At 32.8% G+C, this 25,603-nt stretch overlaps 2 protein-coding genes across 2 annotated transcripts; both read right to left on the bottom strand.

Moving 5' to 3' along the window:
* Nucleotides 1–1,051: 1,051 nt before the first annotated feature.
* On the bottom strand, nucleotides 1,052–9,842 carry LOC134688004 (protein draper-like). Its single transcript, XM_063548470.1, has 5 exons — nucleotides 9,774–9,842; nucleotides 9,015–9,141; nucleotides 7,284–7,409; nucleotides 2,030–2,155; nucleotides 1,052–1,503 (listed from the first exon to the last, which is right to left on the bottom strand). The coding sequence occupies exons 1-5, from the start codon at nucleotides 9,840–9,842 to the stop codon at nucleotides 1,052–1,054; spliced, it is 900 nt and encodes a 299-aa protein (XP_063404540.1).
* Nucleotides 9,843–17,211: 7,369 nt separating this feature from the next.
* On the bottom strand, nucleotides 17,212–22,581 carry LOC134686337 (multiple epidermal growth factor-like domains protein 10). The gene is made up of 5 exons (XM_063546009.1): nucleotides 22,212–22,581; nucleotides 20,249–20,374; nucleotides 19,859–19,984; nucleotides 18,528–18,653; nucleotides 17,212–17,783 (listed from the first exon to the last, which is right to left on the bottom strand). The coding sequence occupies exons 1-5, from the start codon at nucleotides 22,552–22,554 to the stop codon at nucleotides 17,332–17,334; spliced, it is 1,173 nt and encodes a 390-aa protein (XP_063402079.1). The 5' UTR covers nucleotides 22,555–22,581; the 3' UTR covers nucleotides 17,212–17,331.
* Nucleotides 22,582–25,603: the final 3,022 nt, after the last annotated feature.

Raw genomic sequence — 25,603 nt, 5'->3', positions numbered from 1 at the left:
TTAGATATCCCTGAACACTCTTTTATTTGATATTCTAGCTGTTATTAGTCTTTACTAATAAGGAATATTTGACGCATTAAATAGAAATACAATTTTAATCAAATAGTTTATTTTGAGAAGGAGAACAGGACAACAGCGTCAATTCACTCACCTTTCTTTTACATAAACGCACGTGCTGTTAAGAATAGAAATACAATAAATACAATATGAATACATGCATTATAAATTTAGGAGATTTATCTCCCATCAAATGTAGGTAAGTAGCAGATTTTATTTACAGTTAGCAAATGTACATTAAAGCAAGTAATTACATGCAAATATAAATCAAATCAAACTTAATGTTCTGACACAGTTTTTGCCACATTTACAATATACAGAATGTTCAACAGAGATTTTGAAGATTTGAGGTCAAGTTACAGTAAATGGGCTATGTCACAGATTTCAGTAAAATTTTGTATATAATTACAATATGACAATCGAAAAAATGATGAATTTATCTTAATTATCATTTGATATATTCCTGATTGAATTAAACTTATAAAATTTATCTTAAAAAAACTTCATGTTGTTGATATATAAATTTCCGCTTTAACAGTGCAAAATAAAGATAGGGTTACTGTCTTCGTTTTGTAAAAAAATCCCACATTACGTCGAAATAATCGTAACGTCATCGCACTTGAGACCGTAAAACGTTGATTTTTAGTTTTTCATTACCAACAAGGTTGATTACTAGAAATAAACGAATGTAGTGACCATATGAATATTTTATATCACTAAAACGGAAATTAATGTGTCAAAAAGATATAGTTTTTTAAGAAAAATCTATAGAGAAGAATAAGAGATTTGATGTTTTTCAGCCAAATTTGTATGTGCTTTTTACACAAATATTCACTCATATTGAAAGAAATCAATCTGTAAAATTTCAGATAATAACAGAGATGAATGCATTATTTATTCGATTTTCATATATACTTCAACGATTGAATAAAAAAAAATGAATAAAGAAATAATTAAGAAATCAAAGAAAACATTAGATTTCAAATATATGCAATTATCCATAGACTTCTGAATACATCTGATCTCCGTCAGGACGAGTTTTTAAATAAATATGTGAACGTTTCTTTGATCCACGTAGAGGTTCATACTGATGTAAATTTATGTTAGTTGTGTTTTCACACCCAGTGTTTTGTTTTATAATAATATCGTAGTCAGACATTTCTTCGTAATCGTCAGAGGTACGTAGATTTTCGTACTGCTCCGTTATTTGTTCATGTTCATTGTTAATGCTGGAATTGCCTGTATCTATATACTCGTAGTGTTGAGATGTGTCCTCCGTATTTGTAGGTGCTGGTGGTGTAATTCTCGTTGTTGTATGTGATGCTTGATTCCTGATACGACGTAACTTTATACAAATGACTGCCAAACATATGAGCATCAGAATCAAAACCACAAAACCTCCAAATTTCGTCGTATACAAGTTTCCATAACGCGAATTGCTAACAACTAAAAATGAAAAAAATATTTGTTTCAGTGATCCTGGAGAGTATATGCATTTATTTAAGCATACGCGAAAAAAAAAAAAAAAGTAATACCACTAAAATTAGCTGCCTAAATTGATATTGTGTCTCTGGTATATAGGAAATTGTCGCGTTAGTAATCAAATACTTACTCTTACTTACAAAAAGAATTTGAAAAAATGAAATAGTTTTAAAGATAAGAAAAGTTTGATATATTAGAAAAACCTATACTTGTTGAACAAACTCTGAGTAAAAAAAGTCAAGGTAGTATGGGAAATCTTGAATGACAACTTCACTTTAAGATTAAAAAAATTAATTTGTTATTATAAACATTCAAAGACATGATTAATTTAAGATAAATTTTCATAGTTGGGTCTATTGGTATAATTATTGTTTTCATGATTAATATACTCTAACGGGACGTTAAAAATGTGTTAATTTCGTCTCAAAAGAAACTTACTGCAAGAACTTCAATTATCTATTCTAAAGTAGTCTTAAGGAAGATATCTTACTTTCATCACAAGGTAAACCGTTCCAGCCTACTTCACACGTACAGTTTCCACTTTCATTATCACAGTATCCGTTTTGACACGAGCATTTTGCAAGACATCCAAGTCCGAAATATCCATACTTGCAAGCTGGTTGAAGTAAAATGATAGAAAAACAATTAAAATAGAATTTACTTCCAATTATATTGACATGACATATAATATTTAAATTAATGTATATTGTGTGTCCCGAGTATTATGATTCGAGATTTTTTACTTAGTTGACTACTTATAGTATATCAAACTTTATAAGCTTTAGCACGTGCTACTTTATCTAGAAATGGAGAGATTGCTGGATTATAGTACAGTATTTTTTTCTTCGATACACACCGTGTTTCAGCACTATTTTGATCATATTTGTGTTTTGACACCTCATCAAATTCAAAGATAAACGTTTTAAAATAAAAACCAATTGACAGTTCGATGCACAGTTCATTGAACATTGAAATCAAGCCCTTTTTTAACATATGAGTTGTTTTCGGTCCTTAATTCACTATTAGCTGTTTTCAACGAAATGACCAAAACTGATATAAGAACACTGGATTATAGTATTTTTTATTTTTTATTATCAATTATAGATTCGTTGAGATGACCAATGTTAAACCGTTTATCGCTGTTTCACCCATGCCGACGTTGTCAATGTCATGTCAATTTCATTAGTTATACTATTCATGCGGACAAACTTATACCTATAGTATACATTTCACATACAGTCGTCTCAGAAAAAAAATCCCTATATACCTTGATATTACATAAAGGTATATAGGGGAAAAAAATTCTGAGACGAGTGCCTGTGATACATATCTCCCTATGAATGAACGAAAGAATGATTTATTATAGTGCAACCTGTATATATACAATAGATACATATCAATACAATATTACATTACAGCCAGCCAGATAGGCTTACGATGCACTGACAAATTAAAGTTCAAAATTTTGAAAAATAGATAACACACAGTTTTGAACGAATGTCTAAATTATTGGAAAATTCAACAGTTCAAGTAAAATAGTTAAATAATTTCTCTTCTGATACGATCACAGTCCAAGATAAAGTTCGCTATACTTTTGTTGTTGTTAGATAACAGTTCATTTAAGGCAGCATTTGGAGGAAGTTCATTTATGCGTAGAGGATAAGCAGGGTCTGGTGATATTGAAGTAAATAGTTTATTTCTCAAAACAGAGTAACGATCACAGTACAGGATGAAGTGTTGCTCATCTTCAATAGATCCAGTATTGCACATTTTACAAACTCGTTGTTCGATTGGAATGTTTCTATAGCGTCCTCGCTCGACTTCTAGTGGGAAAGTACCACAGCGAATTCTAGCGATTGCAGATCTTTGTGTCCTTGTTAAATGCTTTTGTACGTATGGCTCGGCAAAAAAATCGGTTTTTAAATGTTTATATGTCCTCAACTTTGGCATACTGTTTATTTCGTTAAACCACTTGTCTTTGAAGTCTGCTACAAGTTTACGTTTTACAGAGTCTAGTATGAATCTTGTTGAGCTAGCGGAGTCGTTTTCAGTTAGGTGTAAAAGATTTCATCTGTCCAGAAGAGTTTTTGCGCTGTTAAACCATGTGTTTCGGTAACGTCTCGACAGTTCACGATCCCAAACAAACACTTTTCGGCAAATCCTATGACCAGGCATGTTCATAAGACGACACCATAGGCGGACAACGTTACATTGATTGTGAATGAAAACTGGATGCCATCCCATGTCTGCTAATATTGGTGGAATTGGTGTTGTTTTGCCGACGCCAAAAAAAGTTCTGATTGCTCTATAATGTAAGCGTTCGATATTGTCATATTGCTTTGCTCCCCATACACCGGATGCATAGTCAAGTACAGGAATAACAGTGTTTTCATAAATTTTCGTGAATATGTCGTAGTCCATATTAACCACATTAAAGAATTTAGATATCAAAGATCCCAATGATCTACTACCTGCACTAACGAGTTCACTGACAGAGACATTATAATCAATATGCTCGGATAATGTGAGTCCCAAGTAACGATATTTATTTACAAATGCAACTATGTTGTCCCCTAGTCGAAACGTAAATTGAGTTCTGTCCTTTGTAGTCTTTCGAATATGCATAATTTTTGTCTTTTCTGTGTTAACGTTCATTAATTGTGTCTTTGTCCAATCGTTTAGAGCATTGAGCTGATTTTGTAGTCCGTCAACAGTTCCCGAAATAAGAATTAGATCGTCAGCGTATAGCAAGCAGCTGATCATATCGTCACCGATTAATGCGTCACAAGAGAGTCCGTTAATGAGTGGTACCAATTCATCAATAAACAATGCAAAAAGTGTGGGCGCGAGATTATCCCCTTGACGGACACCGGAATCAACGGAAAACCATTCAGTAAACATCGTAGGCGATAATCGTACTGCACTTTGTAGCTTTGAGTAGAGACACCTAATTACTTTGTACATATTTCCATACACACCCACGGCTAAAAGTTTATTCCAGAGTATAGTATGATTCACGGAATCAAACGCCTTGCTGAAGTCAACAAAGCACAAAAAAGTGTCTATGTTCTGCAGTTTCCTGTTTCTCAATATTGTACACAGTGAAAAGATATGGTCCAGACATGATCTAAGCCCCCTAAATCCGTTTTGTTCCTCACTGAGAAGGTTATTGTTTTCGAGATGATTGATGAGCCTTTCATTCAAAATCTGACTAAATGTTATTGCGACAGTTGACATGAGACTTATGCTTTGGTAATCCATCGGATTGCGGAAATCCTTGCCTTTTTTTAGCAGAGGACATATAATGCTTCGACACCAAGGATCTGGAACAATTCCATAGCTAAAACACACATTGAACAGTTCGTGAAGAGTTTTCGACAGTACATCGCTTTTAAGTATTTCATTAGGTAAATTGTCTATTCCTACTGCTTTGCCATTTTTTAAACTCATTAGCGCACGTTTCGTTTCATCAAGAGAAATAGGTTCGTTCAATTCAGATGTTCTCGTGTTGTCAGCATATGTTTGATTAACAGGGAGGTTTTCATATTCACGCTCTAGTTGTGAATTAAGGTTTTGCAGTTGCTCAATAAATTCAGAATCAACTTTTGTATTGTCACTTGAGAACAGTTTGGAATACTCCTCTTTCCATCGTTGTAAAATTTCGGAGGGATCATGAGACACTGACCCATCGTCCATGTTGACACTGTCAATGTTTGTCGATTTTTTTCCTGGACCTAGTTTATTGATTTCACGCCAAAATTCTTTTGGATTGATCTGATTGATTGATTTTATTCGATTTAGTCTTTGAGCTGTATATTTCCGTTCTTCTTGTCGTAAACGTTTGTCAAATTTTCTACACTTTATTTTAAATATCTCCCTGCGTTTTGTTTATGTTCGACGGTCACCCTGATAACTCAACTAGTCCTTTTCGGCAATATTTACCTCACGTAGTAGATTTCGTAATTCGTTGTTCCAGTACGGTTTTGTGTTACGGCGTTTACGTTTGTGTGTGCTTTGTCCAGAATCTTTGTAGTCAAGAACATTGTCCATTTCGTCATGAATTGCATTCATTAGCGTTTCATAGATTGAGTTAATCCTTTGTTTAATGTTATGACGATCGAGTAGTGAATCGACAGCTTTGTCTAAACAGCGCACACATCGTTCGCTCTTGAATATATCATTTGGTATCTTTGTGACGTCATATTTTCGCCTCACAGATTGTACACAGTTGTTTTCATAAATTGGCGTTTTCGCTACCTGTGGACTTGAATAATTTCGATACTCCGAATAATCGAATGAACACTGTAATACTGAGTGATCTGGAACTCTTGAGTTGGGATGTACTTCAATGTTGTGATCGATCAGCAAGTCTGACACAAGTTTTACCTCGAAATCGTAAAATTTTGTGAACGAAGCATGCGGAGTAATCATGTAGTCAACGACAGATTTACCAATAGGCGAAACGTACGTAAAAATGTCTTTTGTACTGTCTCCTCCTCCGTTTAACAGAGAGCAGTTTAAGAACTCCAACAGAAATACACCAAACGCATTTTTTACAGAATCAATATAGCATCGATCTGGTAAAGTACAGATAGAGTCAGTCCGATCTTGCGAGTTTCCTATGCGCCCATTAAAGTCACCACAAATTAGGACTGGATTACAGCTACTATAAAGATACACTTGCGATAGAAGATGGTCGTAAAATTCCTGAGCAATGTTGCCCCTACTTGACCGTTCCGGTTGCAGGTAACACACACAAACAGATAAAGCATAAAGTTTTGGTCATGTTTACATTTAAAATTAATCCAAAGAATATCATCTCTACTATTGTCAAGAATATCGACGTCAAAGTTGTCAAGTATACAGTTCTTAATCAAAAATCATATTCCACCACTACCCCTCCACGCTTTGTTCGAAAGAATTCGCCTATTACAACCTATCCACTTATAACCATCTAGTTCGATAGCTTCATTGTCTTTCAGATGGGTCTCAGAAATGCCATACACATCACAATTCAAAGAAGTTAAAATGTTTTCCCTTAAAAGTCTGCCATTGTCATTTTGTCGTTTAACGTACCAGCCGTTGCAGTTCCAACTACCAATTGTCAGTTTTGCATCGGTCTTATTTGACTGGCATGCATATTATTCTGATTTTTCAACAACACGACCACCCCGGAATTCCAAATTTGGAATCGATTTAATGATTCGCCGAAGGTTCGCCTCTTGCATTCGTTCATGACGTGAACGGTCCGTTTCAATGTATAAGGTTTTGTAATCTTCCGTATCTTTTAGCTTCCGTTTGTTCCGAAGAACATCGATGCGTTCTTTTCCATCAGAGAAAGTTACGAGAACGGTTTTTGATTGATTAGAATTGTTAGTTGTACCGTTATTTTTTTTTATGTTTAACGCAGGCACACATCCACTTGCACATATACAAGTACATATGCAGAAATGAAAAACAAAAGAAAGAATATGGTGTGTTTATTCTAGCCATGAGATCTCTTGCCCGGAATTCAATACAACAGACCAACCAAACTAAGCTAAATTCACCGATATAACAAAAAAAAAAGAAAATTAAAAGATTTTTAGTTTAGTAGTGACGGTATTGGTTATAAATACAAAACGTGATTACTGTTAATAAAAGCATATAACTCGACAAAAGGGAACCTATACGACCTATATATAAGCCTATACGCACTAGGGAAAATTTTTCATTTTATCAATGATAAGAAAATCGAGACTTACTATCATTACAAGTACTTCCAGTCCATCCAGGCTGACAGGTGCAATTTCCGGTCACGTGATTGCATTTACCATTTTCACATTCACAGTTTTCTTTGCAGTCAACACCAAAATATTGATAGTTACATGCTACAAAAAAGATTTTTTATGCAGTTTGTTTTTAAACTTACCAGTTAAATGCGCATCTGGCGCAGGGAAATTTGTACCGATAATGTTATTAATACCGTCATGTTCTTATGATTACCACCGTTACTAAAATTGTCTGTAAAATCAATGCATAAACAACTGCTGTCTTTTAGCCTGTATTTTGTTAATTCAGAATTGCATGTTTGGAACTATCAATACTACAATGCTATTTATGTATCTACATGTGTATGTATTAAAACATCTTCATTTAATACTATTAATAGATGCGTAGAAATTTGAATTTAAGTGTGTTCTGTTATTCCTTTAAGCCACTTTATGGTGATTTAGTTTTGTCCCGAGGGTATCACCAGCCCGATAATATGGTAATTTTTATATATTAACTGTTTGCAAACGTATTCATTATTATTCATTATTTGAAATACTTATCCCAGGCATATAGTACCTTAGCCGTATTTGGCACAACTTTTCGGAAATTTAGGTCCTCAATGCTCTCCATCTTTGTACTTGTTTGGCTTTAAAACTATTTTGATCTGAGCGTCACTGTTGAGTTTTATGTAGTCGAAGCACTCGTCTGACGTATAATGTTACAAGCTTTATTGTCTATCGATTTATGAGTTTTGAACATCGGTATACTACTGTTGACTTTATTTATACCTTTAATAATTATAAGCTCCTTGCGGTTGTCATGTATTTTTGCATCACTGTCTTCTATAATATTGATGATTCCTGATAAACGCTATTCCGAAAAAAGGCTTCAGTCGCAACTGATTAGTGTGTTATTTTGTCAAAATAAAATGAATTCATCAGGCGGACAATTGAACTTTGCAGTGTAACATTGTAATACCAGGACATTGTACAGTGGATACATTATTAAACCTTGGATTCCAATTTTCATGTCTTCTGTGATAGGGGTGAAGCACGAATTCAATGTTTTAGGACTTGTATGTATCCTGGAAAATTAGTACCATCGAAAATAAATGAATTCACAGTTATACTAGTTCTGTAACGAAAACGTGAAATGAAAACTGAGTAACACAACCAAAACTGACAGATAAATATTGAATTTTTTGTTTAATTTGAATAAAAAACACAGACATGCATACGTTTCTTGCAATCTCGTCCAGTCCAACCAGTATAACATGCACAGCTACCAGTAATGTGATCTTAATAACCATTCTCACAACTGCACTCTTGTTGACATTTGTTACCAAAATATCCCTTTGCACAAGCTGAAATTATGTAATAAAGGTCGTCAAGTATTCAAGGATAAATACATCATTGGCTTTTACAATTTTTAAATATATAAAGACATGTTTAGAAAAGCATTTCAAACCAAACGAATTATTTAAGGTTTGTTCAGCTTAGAGATGGTATCCTTGCAAAAATCATAGATATACATTCGGTACATTATATATTTAGTTAGGACAGGTATTTAGTCAATCAAAGGAGTGACCCCGATATAATTGAGTATTAAACACATATATATTTTTGCTAATTTTTTTAAGGATAACTTTTAATCGGTCCGAAAGGCTTTGACAAATACAGCTATCATAATCTAACATTAAATAAAAAAAATATATATTATACGTTTTTTGCAGTTTCTTCCAGTCCAACCAGTATAACATGCACATTTTCCAGTTATATGATCACCAAATGCCATTTTCACAGCTACATACTTGTTGGCAATTGTTACCAAAATATACATTTGTGCAGGCTGAAATTATTAAATATTTATGATTATATAATCTTTAATCACTGTATATATAATTAGGCGATGTTAACATCTTAGAATTTACATAAACCTTTATATAAAATAGACAAATATAGTCATCAAGTCTTGAATAATATTTTCATTTTTATAAAATACTATTCAACTATCACAATGAAAAACATATTGCTATCAATAAATATATTATAAGAATTTTGCTATTGAAAGTCTGCCTCAAATCAAATAATAATAAAAATGTGCACTTCTCTCTCTCTCTGTAAAATTAATATCTAAAATTCTGTACTTGATTTCACATGTGTCAAATGTTTGAGGTGTTTATTCACGTGACATTGTGTGTATCCAAAACGTTATTCTTATAAACATGACACTATTAGTTTTTTTTTTTATCGAAGAACAAGTTCGGAAATACATTTGAAATAGGTGTTTTGGCAAAGTCTACACTCATTCCTTTATAAAATTTGTACTTCGTTGAACATTTGAATTCGTGGTTCTCTTGTACCCACGAAATCCACGAAAATTGGTATCTAACGAATATTAATGAATTCACAGTAGTGCTACTCGATCAGTCGCATTGCTCGCAGAAATAAAAACTGTATAAAAGTTTTATAAAATTTTACCTTCTTTGCAGCAGTCACCCATCCATCCAGATGGACATGTACAATTGTTAATGCCAAATATACCACCATTGTAACATTCCTTGTTACAAGCAGAAGTTTGCCATAAATCCTCATGCGCTATACGACACCTTGTGTGTATGCAATGAGCATAGCTTTCTTTCTTTGGGCAACACACAACCCTTTGTCTTTCCCTGATTCCTCCTCCGCAGGATTGCGAACAACCGCCCCACTGCATCCATGAGCCAAAGCTACAAATATTACATGTCTGCCCGTTCTGTATCATAAACAGAGATATTAATGAAGAACTATAAAGATACAACACACAAGAAACTAAATCGTGCATCTGTTATGACTACATAAGTAGAGTGATACGAGCCAGTCTGACTGAAGCTTATTGAAAGTCCTCCTTTATGGAAACATGATATTTTTTATTTCCCTAACTTCAAATTAGGTTATTGCAGCATTGACACAATATTAACAAATGATTTAACAGCGTTATTTATAATTTCAATGGAATATAAAGGAAACAAAAAACGATCAAAGGCCATTATTCTACAACATCGATCATTGTTTTGAACTTAACAATCATTTGGATTGATTGATTTGTTATTATTATTGTAGCATGAATTTCATTTTAAATAGATTTTGTCTCCTCTCTGGGAAGCTTTGAATTATGTGATATGTGTAAGAATAACATATTTTTCATATGAGCGTCACTGATGAGTCTTGTGTAGACGAAACGTGCGTCTGGCGTAGTTAATTATAACCCTGGTACCTTTGATGACTAATTTCAATTACACGTGAAATTGCTTGTAGATACATGTTTAAAACGATCTTCTAAAAACTGCATTAAAGACAAGTGGTATCAAGTTTTGATTCGCCCAAACTTGATATAAGATTTTTTTGACAATAATATTAAAAAAAGGTCAGTTTCAATACTTTCTATTCGACATCAAATTAATGGAGTATTCTTTTTGTAACTAAATCATTTATAAAAAGGATTGAACGATACCAGAGGAACAGTAAAACTCATAAATCGAAAATAAAGAAAAAGACAAACAGAAAAATAATAATTCACAAGAAACAACATAGAAAATTTAAGACTGAGCAACACGAACCCCATCAAAAACTGGAGGTGATCGCAGGTGCTCCGGAAGGTTCAGTAGATCCTGCTACACATGTGGTATTCTTGTGAGCAGCAACCCTCTATCAAGGAAAGCATGATAGGAAATACAAGACTCGAAATACACTATCAATTGGGAGACATATATTCCGTATGCAGGTGCTGCTGGCCTAATGCTACAATGAAATGGAAAGTTCCCAATCGGGAAGCTGAAATCATTTCGTTTGTCGCTTAGTTTTGTTTTCAACAGACCCTCATTGTCAATTTCTAGATGTAAGACAAGATATGAGGCAGACTTTACTGTATCTGTTGTATGCTTCCTCTCTAGTTCGAAGGGATAAATGCGTTCCAAAGTCATCAAAGAGGTAGAGCAATTTTGTCGTGAATTATTTACATTCGATAAGATAGGTAAATCATGTTTTAAATAGCCAGATAAATGCTACTTATAGTACATGAACATACGTCACATTATTTATTTTTATACCTTGAACAGGTATTCCTACAAAAAACAAGGCCAAGACTATTGATTTTGTTATATTGACTTTGTATAATTGTTAACACCCTTAATGCGCATAAGGTACCGTACCACGTAACTTGTCAACAAGCCAAAAGATATCGAACAAATTCAAATGGGATGCTGTTTTTTTTATTTTGAATATATGTATATCTGTGTTTGTCCTAGTCTTTTAAGGTTTTATCGTGTTTAAGATAAGATTAGATAATAATTGTTTTAACCGTAGAACATCTTACATTAGTTGGTCAAAGAACAAATTGTATTACTAACACAAATAGTATGGCCTTTTTTTTGCATTTTAACAAATCGGCCCTTCGTTGTGATACAGATGCAATAGCTTCTTGATGCTTTACCTACAATAACGATTTGTAGTGTAGTTGATTTGTTCTGTGATATTGTTTTATTTCCTGATGACTTAATTACCGGTGCAGGGACGGTGGTAAAAATGTCAGTACTAGTATCTACATAGTTTGAATTTGCGACAAAATTGCTATTGACTGCATTTGTTACATGATTATATAATATCATGTTCAAAAAAGGTTTCGAAAAATTGTTTGCGTTGATTTAAAACTTGTATACAATGGTTTCATTTTAAGTTATGTGTATATTACACACGCAGCATTTGGGCTTCATTGCTATATAATAATTTTTCGTGTTATTGGTTATGTACAGGCACCTACATCAGTTTTACGACAGTTGTTCCTTGCATATATGTAATAAATGTAAACACATGAATAGAAAGTAAGTCAAGAGTATGGACAGTCATAGGAATGCACACAATATGCGATACATTAATTTTTCTTTAACAAAAAGTTATACTAGCATACCATATAGCCAAAATGAACCAGAATGACTCTACAAATTAAGCCAACATTCGAAAAAATATGATAGCAACATTAAAATTTAATATAACAACACAAAGCATGCAAAAGCCTAACTGAGATTCGTTCCGTGTCTTTAAAACAATCTTTTGTTAGTAGTTCTATGCTTTACTCATGGAGCCACGGAGATATATCAGTACCATTTAGCGATGTTACAATTTTTTCATAAAAAAGTTGTTTTTTATGTAATAAGGACACACCAAACCAATTCCATTTTGAATTTGTTTGGGTTTGAAATGTCCTTCTTGGGAATTCCCTTTTTTTCTCACCCCAAAACACCCTAAATTTCCCATATTGGTCTTTCTGAGGGTTACAGTAATTATTTATCACACATATCATAAAATATGTAAATCGAGATATTGATCAAAAAGCAATTGTATTTTTTTATAGTAAATTCTATTCTGTCTGCACTTTTGAAATTGGCCCTTCTTTGAAAAAAAAATCACGTCAAATTTGCCCTACCTCTTTTGAAATTTTGAAATTTTGAATTTACAAATTCCCCTGAAATAGTTTGAATCATCATGATTCAAAATAGTTGTGTCATGTGTTTGTATTATCTGTCAATTTTGCTGGTGTGTGTGTTGTGACTTTTATGTTCCTTTAAAGACCACGTCATTATGTTATTGTTCTATTATGTGTCATTATGTTATTGTTTTATTATATGTCACTATGTTATTGTTCAATTAATTGTCAGTATGTTATTGTTCCATTATGAGTTTGAAAATACTTTGAACAATAAATGATAAAATTATCTTACTCGCGTTGTAGTTTTAACATATGTGGATTCTTATAAATTCTATAGAACCTCTGGATACTTTTAAATCTCGGTCTTGTTCTGAAAGTAATTCTAAAATAATTTTTGATTTTTAACACTGTATACCAACATTCTCCATGTGAAATTATATTTGTTTTATATATACCTTGAACGTCAAAATTTCTTCTTATATGACCTTTACGTATTCTGACGTCAACACGCAAAGCAATGAATGTGGGTTTTTTAATTTGATGGATGCTTTTTGTAAATGGGTGTTTGTTTTCAGATTGTAACACAGTGATGACTGCAGAACCAATATTTTGACTATTTTACATTTTATGTCTGTTTTGTTCCCGCCTCGCTGTAAATATAACGGAATTTGATGAAGCTGTCATACAAGTGAGAGGTTTAGCGCTATAAAACCAGGTTCAATTCACCATTTTTTACATAATAAAAAACCTGTACCAAGTCATGAATGTGACAGTTGTTATCCATTCGGCTGATGAGTTTGAGCTTTTGATTTTGACGTTTGATTAAGACTTGTATCTAGAAATTGATTTTGAGGGTTGTTTGTAAACAAAACTTTACGACAAAAAAGATTTAAAAACATCTTCAAGAGTTGGTTGACCTTTGTAGATGATATCGGTTATGTTCCTTATGTCGTAACTGCAATCCTGTTCCCTTTTCAAAATTATGACCTACCAAATAAGACAATTTACGGACTTTGTAATAACATGAGCAACACGTCGGGTGCCACATGTGAAGCAGCACCTGAATCCACCCGTAGTTGTCGGAGGGGTTTGTCAATATAATGGAATTCGATACAACTATCGTACAAGTGAGAGGTTTAGCGTTATAAAACCAGGTTCAATCCACCATTTTCTACATTTAAAAATGCCCGTAACAAGTCAGGAATATGACAGTTGTCCATTCGTGGATGTGTTTTATTATTTGATTTTGCCATTTGATTAGGGACTTTCCGTTCCAAAGTTTCCTCGAAGTTCAATATTTTTGTGATTTTTATTTTTTTCATATCGCAATGAAATTAATGATGTGTATTTTTAGCTCAAGTAATAAATAAAGGCAACAGTAGTATAGTTCAGTTGTTGTTGTTGGTTCGTGACTGTCATTATTTGTTTTCGTAAACTGTGCTGTTAGGGTGTTAGTTTACAACTTTTTTCATGTTGATGTCTTTTGTAAGCGACTTTACAGTATGGGCTACATTGAAGACCTGTTGGTGACCTTCTGCTGTTGTGTTTTTTTATTTTGGTCGGGTTGTTGTCTCTTTGACACATTCCCCATTTCCATTCTCAATTTTATTCCATTTTGAATGGCTGTACGGTTGCCTATACTTGCTTATATTCGATTCGTTTCATCTTTGACAATTATACCACATCCCCTTAATTCTATGTAAAAGTCAGTAACAATAAGTTTGACTCAAATGACCGGTACGAGACACTTCAAATAACAAACATAAAAACAATAGAAACATAGAACACCGAAATAACAGTACTCGCAGTTACTAAAAGTTAGTCCATTGGAAAATATCAATAATAATACTGTGTTCTCTAAGAGCTTAGCTTTTACCGGAAAGAATCTAACGATTTCAGTGTAAAGACGAAATTAAAATTTTGCTATGATTTCCCATTTATTATGATAGCTCTTCAGGTACAGCCTAATTTACCAGCTTAAAATCTTTTTTATCTGTAAATAAAAAAAAAATCAACTTGTGTTAACGAAATACCTGACTTAATAAGTAATCAGTTGATAATAACATGAATACATTCATAGAAATTCAAAACGAGAGACACGGGCATACAAAACACCTCAAGTTATGAAGTATACACATCGTAAGAACGGACCAACGGAACATCAATTGCACGGTGGTATTAGCCATGTGTCCATTTAAAAAAAGCTTTAACGAACTTCTGTATGATTTATATCTCGATCTTTGTCTGAAATTATTTGAATCAAAACCTTTTCTTTTCCAACCCTTTATAACACCATTCCCCATGGAAAATTGAAAATTCGTCTGAATCAAATAGTTCACAATGCTTATCAATATACAAATGTTCCACTGAACTATAAAAATATGTTTTCAATAAGAAATTCCAGCAAATTGATCACTTGTTCCGCTGGGTATATATGTAGGTCTCTAAAGTGCAATGGAACGCCAAAGTACGATGGTCTACGCTAAAGTCCGATGCCTTCATATTCTAATGTGCGATAGTTCTTGAAAGTATAGACGTACGAAAAGTAGTTAGATTATGACGTTGACAGTCGTTTATACAAACCAAAAATGAACATGCCGAAAGGTAATATAATTATTGGAAGCGAACAGATGCATATTAATGTTTACGTTTGCGTTAAAATATTGTCGATTTTATTGAAGAGTATAAACCTCGATAATTAAAGTTACACGTTTTCAAGCGTAAGTAATAAATTGTCCATTAAAACATTAGTGTGTACATTGTAGTAAAATATAACATGTATTAATAATCGCTACGAAAAAGGAGAAAGCCCGAACAACAACCCATTTCTCACGCATTTCAATTAAAGCTTGTACAAATGAATTTTATTTATTTCGACAATGACCGAATTTTGTATTTGCAACTGACAAGGGGATTCCATTACATTAATAGGCTGTGTAAACGGCAAGCTTCGTCCATTATCCAATACGTCCCTCGTCCTGAATATGAATGAAATATTTGCCACTGGAAGCCCAAATTGTTAAAAAATAATTTTAAGGAAATATTGTATTTTGAGATCCTAAATAACCTTTTCAGCAATGTTTACTAGGTCAGTCTTCTAAATTTAGATAAGTCACATAAGACTAAAAGCCTATCGCATTTTATTTTATGTAATAGCAAACTAGATTTTGCAATAAGACTTGTATATAACAATAGTGCCCTTGAACCTTCTCTATTGTTCCATCGCACTTTCGCAAACAAACAACCATCGTACTTTAGCGAGAGACACCATCGTACTTTAGCGTAGACCATCGCACTTTAGCGTGACCATCGCACTTCAGAGTACCATCGCACTTTAGAGTCCTACATATATATTAAAAAAAAGACGTGGTATGATTGTCAATGAGACAACTCTCCACAAAAGACTTCATGACACAAAAATTAAAGGCCTAATTTGTGTACAAAAAATGAAGGAAAAATAAAAAGGTAACACATAAACACACGATAACCCTTAAATTACTGGCTTCTGACTTGGTACAGGCACATACGTACATAACGTGTCGGGGTTAAACATGTTAGCGGGATGCAAACCCAAAGTCTGGAATGTGACAGTTGTTATCCTTTTTGTCAATGTGTTTGAGCTTTTGATTTTGCCAATTGATTGGGAACTTTTCGTGTTGAATTTTTCACGGAGTTCAGTATTTTTGTGATTTTATTTTTCATCATACATATACAGTTGAGAGATTGAGCTAGATGTAAATAAAGGCAACAGTAGTATACCGCTGTTCAAAACTCATAAATCCATGGACAAAAAACAAAATCGGGGTAACAAACTAAAACCGAGGGAAACGCATTAAATATAAGAGGATAAAAACGACATAACACCGAAACATAACACACACAGAAACGGACCAAGCATCAGACAAAACACCACGAGAATAACAAATATAACATGAAAACCAAATACATGAATTTGGGATAGACAAGTACAGTGCCACGTCTTATCTCAATATCTCATAAATAAGAGAAAACACAAACGACTCAACGTTAAAATGCAACACACACTTAAACGAACAATACTATAACAATGGCCATCTTCCTGACTTGGTACAGGACACTTTTAAAGGGGTTAAAAGTGGTGGGTTGAACCTGGTTTTATGCCATACCAAACCTCGCACTTTAATGGCAAAGTTAAATATAACATTGAGATGACAACTTTGTAAGGTTTATGACATTTGTTATCCTTTCGTGTGAGCTTTTGATTTGCCATTTGATTACAGACTTTCCATTTTGAATTTTCCTCGGACTTCAGTAGTTTGATCATTTTACTTTTTGCATTGAAAATAGTTGATTAAATAGATATCCTCCATAAAAGATGGTGTATAAAAAATAAAAAGAATGTTAAGCATTTTCAGTACAAAGAGTATAAACTACACGTAATTTAATCACTGGAATAATTTTCACCATTACAAAACAAATATACAAAATTAACAATGATGTATAAACATTTTTTATATGTGAACACATGATAAGTGATTGGACAGTTAACACTGTCTGAAATTTCAATACAACCGATGAAATGTTATGAATTTACGATTATCCATAAATCTCTGTATACATTGAATCATCATAGGAAGGATTGTCAGAATATATATGAATAGGCGAGATTTTATTTGCCCCTCGTAGTGGTTCGTATTGATTCAAAAGTTCGTTCATTGAGTTTTCGCATCCAACATTTGGTTTCAAAATAATATCGTAGTTTGAAACGTGTTCGTAACTTCCAGACGTTAGTAAACTTTCGTATTTGTCCAAAGGGTTTCCATTGATGATATTTTCTGCTGCGTCTATATACTCGTGATAAGGAGATGATTCCGCTACATTTGTATAAGCTGTTTGTGTGTTCCTGATTGTAGTTTGTGATTCTTCTATCTTTCGACGACAAAATTTCATACAAATCAATGACGTACAAATGAGTATGAGAATTAAACCAACAACGCACCCAGTTGCAGTCGATATAAACAATGTTCCAAAAGGAGCACTTTTAACCTCTATAATATAGATAAAGATATATTTTTTTATTAATGGTGGAGCGCTAAAATAAAAATTAAACCAACAACAGTTTACCTACACGCACGCGAGTTCCCGGTTGTGTTGTAGTGCTTTCTGATTTTCTGATATAAAATAGATTTTTTGGTATCATAACAGGTCTCCATATGTATATCGTCGTCAGAATTTTCGTATGTTCTTGTTTGATAAATTGCATACCGTATACAAAGTTATAAAATAAATGACAAACTGTGAAACAAACCAAACAAACAAAACAAAGTCTTAGTTGGGTTCGTGTTTCTTTGTATTTAGTTTTCTATGAAGTGTTTTGTGTACTACTATTTGTCTGTTTGTCTTTCCCCTTTTTAGCCATGGTGTTGTTAGTTTTTTTTCGATCTATATCTTTTAATGTCCCTCTGGTATCTTGTGCTCCTCTCCTGCAACCCATCATAAAAACACACAGTAGAATTCAGAGGGAAAAGGCTTACTTTTAAGTTTCATGAGAAGCATACGCTTTAGATAAATGCACTAATTTCGATCATAGGTGAATATAATGTAAGAGAAATTTGTAGTAGTCAGCGATCTTACGAACTTACGGCATAACTTTAAAAATATGACGCATGCGCACAAAAGTAAAAACAAAATGTATACGACATCCAAACATTATATTGAAAAATCTCATTATATACTAAGATATATTGAAAAAAATGTGATGATATCATTTTTTTCATTATTATGAATCTTACTGTCAGCACAGGTTATTCCAATCCATCCAGGCAAACAGGTACATTGTCCTGTCACATGACTGCAATTTCCATTTTTACATTCACACTTCTCTTGACAGCCATTGCCAAAATATGGAATGTCACAGGCTGCAAAGTAAGACTTTTCCTGTTACAACCAGTCATAAAATCAGCAGTTTTTATTTTAAACATAACTACAATACTGAAATTGTCTAAAGGTTTGTATATTTTTGAATAATGATTTTTATGATTATGAAATTCATTCGATATGCAGATAAAACTGCAACATATAATTAACATTTTGTATTATTGCAATATTAAGAAACGAAACGAAATATAATTCATCATTGTTTAAAGATTTTCTTTGATGAGAAACAGTCGAAAAACGCCTTACTTTTCTAGCGACAACAAATTATGAGTTATAGTATATAACATCATATCTCTGTTCAGAAAATAAAAATTGAAATTAAACTTCAAATTGTTCAGAATATCCATGCAAGTATTAGGAAAATTGTGTAGCTAATTCAATTGATGATGTAAATAAATTTAAATAAAATTCAAAATATATAAATATATAAACAACAGCGTATACATAAGCCACTCTAAAAAGTTTTACGATTGACTGATCGGATATTTTATTGAGACAAATAGTCAAAGAGACATCATCCCGATCAAAGAGCAAATAACAGCCGAAAGTCACTAATTGATCATTAATGCAGCGAGAAAATCCCTTACCCGGAGACGTGCTTCAGCTGGTCATTAAACAAAAATGTATACTAGTCCAGTGATAATGGACGTCATACTTTTGAGGTGAATGTTCCTTATGTCGAAAATAAAATCACGTTAACTTTTAATATTTAATCTGATTTCTTGAAACACATACAAATAAAAGACATATATATATAAACGTATTAAATGTGTTATATCGACCGATATAAAAGGTTAATTTCAGTTTATACATAAAACACTCAAAAAAGAGTAATGAAAAACTGATTTAAACATATGACATAAAACATGTAAAGAAGTAATTTATATACATTCATTAAACATATAAATCAATTTCTTTTTAATAATATATCATGGCAGATTTTGGCAGTATAAAATTGCACATCATCATTATTGAACATAAATATGAGTTATTCATCGTCAAGCATATCATACAAATGAAATAATTCTCAAAAAGACAAGCACGATTAAAAAAGCTATCATGTAAATCTGCATATATCATGTATATTGGACAAAGCAATAAAACATGTTTTTCATTTTCAATATCATTGAAAGGAAATATTAACTAAATCATGGTAGAAATAGAAAAGAAATATAGAAATGCATACGTGTACTGCAGTTGGTTCCTGTCCAACCAGGAAAACATGTACAATTTCCAGAAACGTGATCGCAATCACCATTCTCACAACTACATACATTTTGACAATCGTTACCAAAATAACCATCGGCACAGGCTGAAAAATAGACTATGAAAATGATGTGTGTTGTATAATTTGACAAAATGGTGATAACATTTGTGTATAGAAACTACAAACCACTATATACATTACATTGCACGTACAATTATCAAAAAAACTAGTACAAAAATAAAATATCTCATTTGAAATAATAGTAGAATGTTTTTTTTTTACTTTTTTAATCAAATGTTAACATAATGGTTTGATAAAAATGTTCGAGGTTAGTATATACTATTGACGCCCGTCATGAGCGGTACTTACTCTGGTTACATTCTCTACCTGTCCATCCAATCAAACAGTCACATTTCCCGGTCACATGGTCACAAACGCCATGCTCACAGTCACATTGTTGCAGACAGTTATCTCCAAAATATGGAAACTCACAGGCTGTGTAAAAATCATTTGAAAAATTAAATACATGTTCGCGGATATTTAATCTGATTTCCTAAAATAATTTTGATACTTGATGCTCTTCAACTTCGTTCTTTATTTGACCTTTCTTAATTTGCCTCACTGATAAGACAAAACGCGTGTCTGACACAAATATAAATTTTTAATCCAGGTATCTATGATGAGTTTATTTAACACAAATTACATTTTTATAAACGTGAGACAAGAATACACAAATGTTATCATAGTACAATAACACGATGACTATCTGTATAAGAATATAACACATAAGTTTAGATTCCATAGAATTTTGGTAGGTGATCTGTGCTTTCAATCGAGACGAATAAACAAATCAATCAATAGTGTAATTAAACAGAGGCAGTGATTGTAGTGTAAATATTATTCTTGTGATTTCTTTGATTTGTTGTCAATTCCTTTTTTACATTGCTGTAACATTGCAGTCTTGAAGACAAGAATAATCAGCTTTATTTATACAAGTGTAATCATTCAATCTCCCATACAGACAGAGTTATCGTCCTTTCCTCCTCAATCTCCCATATTGAGGAGGAAAGGACGATAACTCTGTCTGTATGGGAGATTGGTAATCATTGCTACCATTTGTTTTTAATATCATTATACATTAGATGGGTACTTGATCCGCCCTTTGTTCCAGTGAGGTAATAAATCAACCGTAAAGGTTTGAAAAACAAATTAGCTATACTATAAAATGGAGAATGGAAATTGGGAATGTGTCAAAGAGACAACAACCCGACCAAAGAGTAAAAGCAATCGAAGGCCACCAATTGGTCTTGAGCACAGCGAGAATATCCGCAACCGAAGGCGTGCTTCAGATGTCATCTAAACAAAAATGTATACTAGTTCAGTGAGAATGGAGGCCATACTAAACTCCAAAACTGATACATGAACTAAAATTAAAATCCATACAAAACTTACAAAGATCAGGCTTGTGACTTCGGACAGGCACAACAATGCAGAGGGGTTTAACATGTTCTAAGATCTCAGCCCTCACTGTATACATGTAGCCAATGTAGAAAAAACAAGCAAACAGTAATACATACAGTTAAACTCAATTTAAAAGAAGTCGGAGTCCGATGCGATGTCAGAAGACTCAACAAGAGAAACTAAGTTAAATGCCATTAATACATGAATTAACAACATATTACTAGCAGTTACTGACATGCAAGCTCCAAACCTCAAAATCTAGTTGCGAATATTAATATTTTGGGAAAAAATTTCCCTTATCAAACGTGTAGTTTAACTAAACCTTTGAATGCCTTACCACTGACATGAAAATATATACTAAATAAATTTGTACGCATTGTTCAGAATAAACGGATGGTAGCAGCTGCTAGGAACTGTTTTTAACACAATATATAATTTTATGTCAGGAAAAAAAAAAAAAGTAGACCTAGGTAGAAATAAGAAGATGTGGTATCGGTGCCAATGAGACAACTCTCCATTCTAGTCACAGTTTATATTTTATAAAATAAATCGTTTTAAGACGAAATACGGTCTTTAACACGGAGTCTTGACTCACACCGAACAGTAAGCTATAAAGTAAGGTGTATATATATAAGTTAACAAAAAAAACATACAAGGCAATGTATTTTCCATACGTAATACAATTGGTAAATTGTACCAAGGTAAATAATTGCAAAATTGGTCTAATAATTACAGAGTTTTCCGCAAAATAAATCCCCCCTTGACTGCATGCTAATAACACGATATTTTTTAACATTCCGATTGGTCAGATCTTTTAATCATTGACATTTCCTTTGCAAAAGAATGTTTTTTAAAGTTGTTAAGATAATACCTTTGTTGCAGCAGTAACCTTGCCATCCAGCTGAACATTTACACTTATTACGTTCAAACACCCCACCATTGTAACAGTCCTGGTTACAAGCAGAAGATTGCCAAATATCACTCTGTGCTTTACGACAACGTTTATTAATGCAATGATCATAGCTTTGTCTTCCGGGACAACAAACAATCCGTTGCCTGCTTTTGTCTCCTCCTCCGCATGTTTGCGAACAACCACCCCATTGCATCCAAGGACCAAAGCTACAAATTGTACATGGTTGTCCATATTGTATTAAGAACAAGAGAATAAAGAAAAAACAATTTAACAACAGCATACAAGAGCTTTTAACATACATTTTGTTCACTACATCAATAGTGTGATACATGTCACTATGACTTGAGATTATTTTAATTCTATCATATATACGTGAGTTGTATTATCAATTTCCTAAACTTTAAATTAGTTTCGCAAATTGACCTTTTTCCTCATGGTCATGTAAATAAATGATTCAACACTCATTTTCATCAATACAATAACAAATTCGGAAATAAAAATATGGTCAAGTGTTCTTAACACGATACAAATATAGTTTTTGACAATTGTTTTAAATAAGGAATCATTATGTTTAATTGCTTTGTCTTTGTTACTAAAGTATGAATAAATTTCACAATAAGTGTCATTTCCTATTGTGGAAAAAAATATGTGAATAACTTTAATTGATACTAAATATAAATATCATCAATACAATTCCGTTTTCTTTCCATCTGGAACCTCTGAGATCAACCCTTTTATTTTCGAGGGCATTGTATGTGCGTGTTTCTCAATCTTGTATTTTTTTAAGGTTTAAGTTTAACGACAAGTCTCGTTTTTGCCGAGAAGTTCTCAGTTTATTTTCTAGACTAATGATTTGAATGTTCCTTTGGTATCTTTAGGTGTAGTACCATCAAATCATAGTACGTCACATCTGATTGCAAACGAAAAAGGGTAAAAATAATCTCTAAAATTTGAAAGTTGAATACAATTAGTCCTACATTTCATTGTGTAAAAACAAATCATAAAAATATATTCAGGGGGTTTCAAGCATCATTCGTGTTTATTTTAAACTTGAGGTGACATTGTAACTGAAGCTTTTAAACAGGATGAAAGAAGTGGAAATTTGATTGGTAAACTTCCTGTGATTGTTTTTATCGTATACGGAATAAAATATAATTTTTCTGTGGTACTGGACAGGATAAAATTCATTCAGGTCAAATATTTTATTTTTTTTGGATCAAATATAAATTCTGCGTATTTTATGAAAATAAAAGGTGCAAATTTAACAAAGATTCATATGTGAACAAAAGTGGTGATGTTTCATGATAAAATCTTTATTTAACAGAGTTTGAATCACACGTCGAAACAGAGTTTCTATTAAACACCAATCTCCGAATTGGAAAAATAGAGGCTCTAAAAAGTAAATTCACAAAAAAAAATGAACCTAGAGGAAAATCTAATCGGAAAGTCCACAATCACATGGCAAAATCAAATAACAAAAAACATAAAAAAAACGAATGGACAAGAACTGTCATGTTCCTGACTTGATACATGCATTTTCAAATGTAGAAAATGGTGGATTAACCCTGGTTTTATAGCGCTAAATCTCTCACTTTGACGATAGTCTCATCAAATTTCGTTATATTTACAATGATGCGTTAACTAAACAGACATAATAAATAAATAAAATAAAGAGCTTGGTCTATGTGCTTATTAAACAAAGGATACACAGATGGATTCATGACAAAATCTTGTTTTGGCAATAGCGATGTGTTTGTAGATCTTACTTTACTGAACATTCTTGCTGCTTACAACTATCTATAAAGAACTTGGCCCAGTTATTACAGTGGATAATATTTTGTAAAAATTAACAAAATTTATGAAAATTGTTAAAATTGACTCTAAAAGAGTCTGAGGGGTCAATTGACCATTTTGGTTATGTTGACTTATTTTAGGTCTTACTTTGCTGTACATTATTGCATTCTTCCCTGTGTACTATATTTCACCTTGACGGCCATCTTCGTTCGCTGGCAGGGAAATCGGATACAATTTAAAAACTAGTTACCCTAATGATGATTGTAGACAAGTTCGGTCAAATTTGTCTTAGTACCAAAAAAAAATGCAGTTTCGGAGAAGAACATTTTTGTAAAAGATTACAAAAATTTATGACAATTTGATTACAAAATAAAAATAAAAGGCTATAACTCCTTAAGGGTCAACTGACCATTTTGGTCATGTCGACTTACTTGTAGATCTTACTTTTCTGAACATTATTGCTGTTCACAGTTGATCTCTATATAGGGTATTACCAGCCCAGTAGCCAGTACTTCGGTACTGGCATGAAAATACGATTTTTTTTTAGTTATTAAAACTTGCTGTTACAAAATGTTAGAAATTATTATATATTAAGGAATGTATCTCCCTCATGCAAAGCTCTGATTCCTTTCACGGATTTGGCTATACTTTTTGGACCTTTTGGATTATAGCTCTTCGTCTTTTATATAAGCTTCGGATTTCAAATATTTTGGCCACGAGCATCACAGAAGAGACATGAATTGTCGAAATGCGCATCTGGTGCATGAAAATTGGTACCGTTTATGTTATTATAATAATATTCAAGATGATAACCAAAATACGGCAAAATTTCATTAAAATTACCAACTAAGGGGCAGAAACCTAACAACTGGTTGTCCGATTCATCTGAAAATTTGAGAGCAGCTAGATCTTGACCTGATAAATAGTGTTACGACTGTCAGATTTGCTCTAAATGCTTTGGTTTCAGATATATAAGCCAAAATCTACATTGTACCCCTTTGTTCTATTGTTAGTCATGGCGGCAACCTTGGTTGGTTTGCCAGGTCACCGAACACATTTTTAAAAACTAGATACCATGATGTTGTTGTGGCCACGTTTAGTTAAATTGGGCCTAATAGTTTCAGAGGAGTAGATTTTTGTAAAGATTAACGACGGATGACGAACGCCAAGTGATGAGAGAAGCTCACTTTGTCCGTCGGCCCAGGCGAGCTAAAATGTGTTATACCGATTTCGATACACCCGATTATGACTGAATAAGGTTTAAACTATTAAACATGTTTGACCATCTAAATGCATTAACAAAACAAAAATATGCGTATGCGTAGCGTCAGTGTTTCCTTAGAAACTTCAGATTTGGTATAATAAATTCATATATTTACTGTTGACTGGATTATACAAAGTATCTCAGATAAATTAAGGCTGTCGTAGCCTACTGACGTTTTTAACAATTACATCGTCCTATTAAAATGGTAAGTACATGCATTAATATGATTTCATAACTACCGATATGAACTTCAAAATATTGTTTTTCAAAAAGGTATCGTAAAAAAAAGTAG

Source organism: Mytilus trossulus, chromosome 10, assembly GCF_036588685.1.
Source record: "Mytilus trossulus isolate FHL-02 chromosome 10, PNRI_Mtr1.1.1.hap1, whole genome shotgun sequence".
NCBI classification, from domain to species: Eukaryota; Metazoa; Mollusca; class Bivalvia; order Mytilida; family Mytilidae; genus Mytilus; species Mytilus trossulus.
This window is presented reverse-complemented; position numbering and strand designations above follow the sequence as displayed.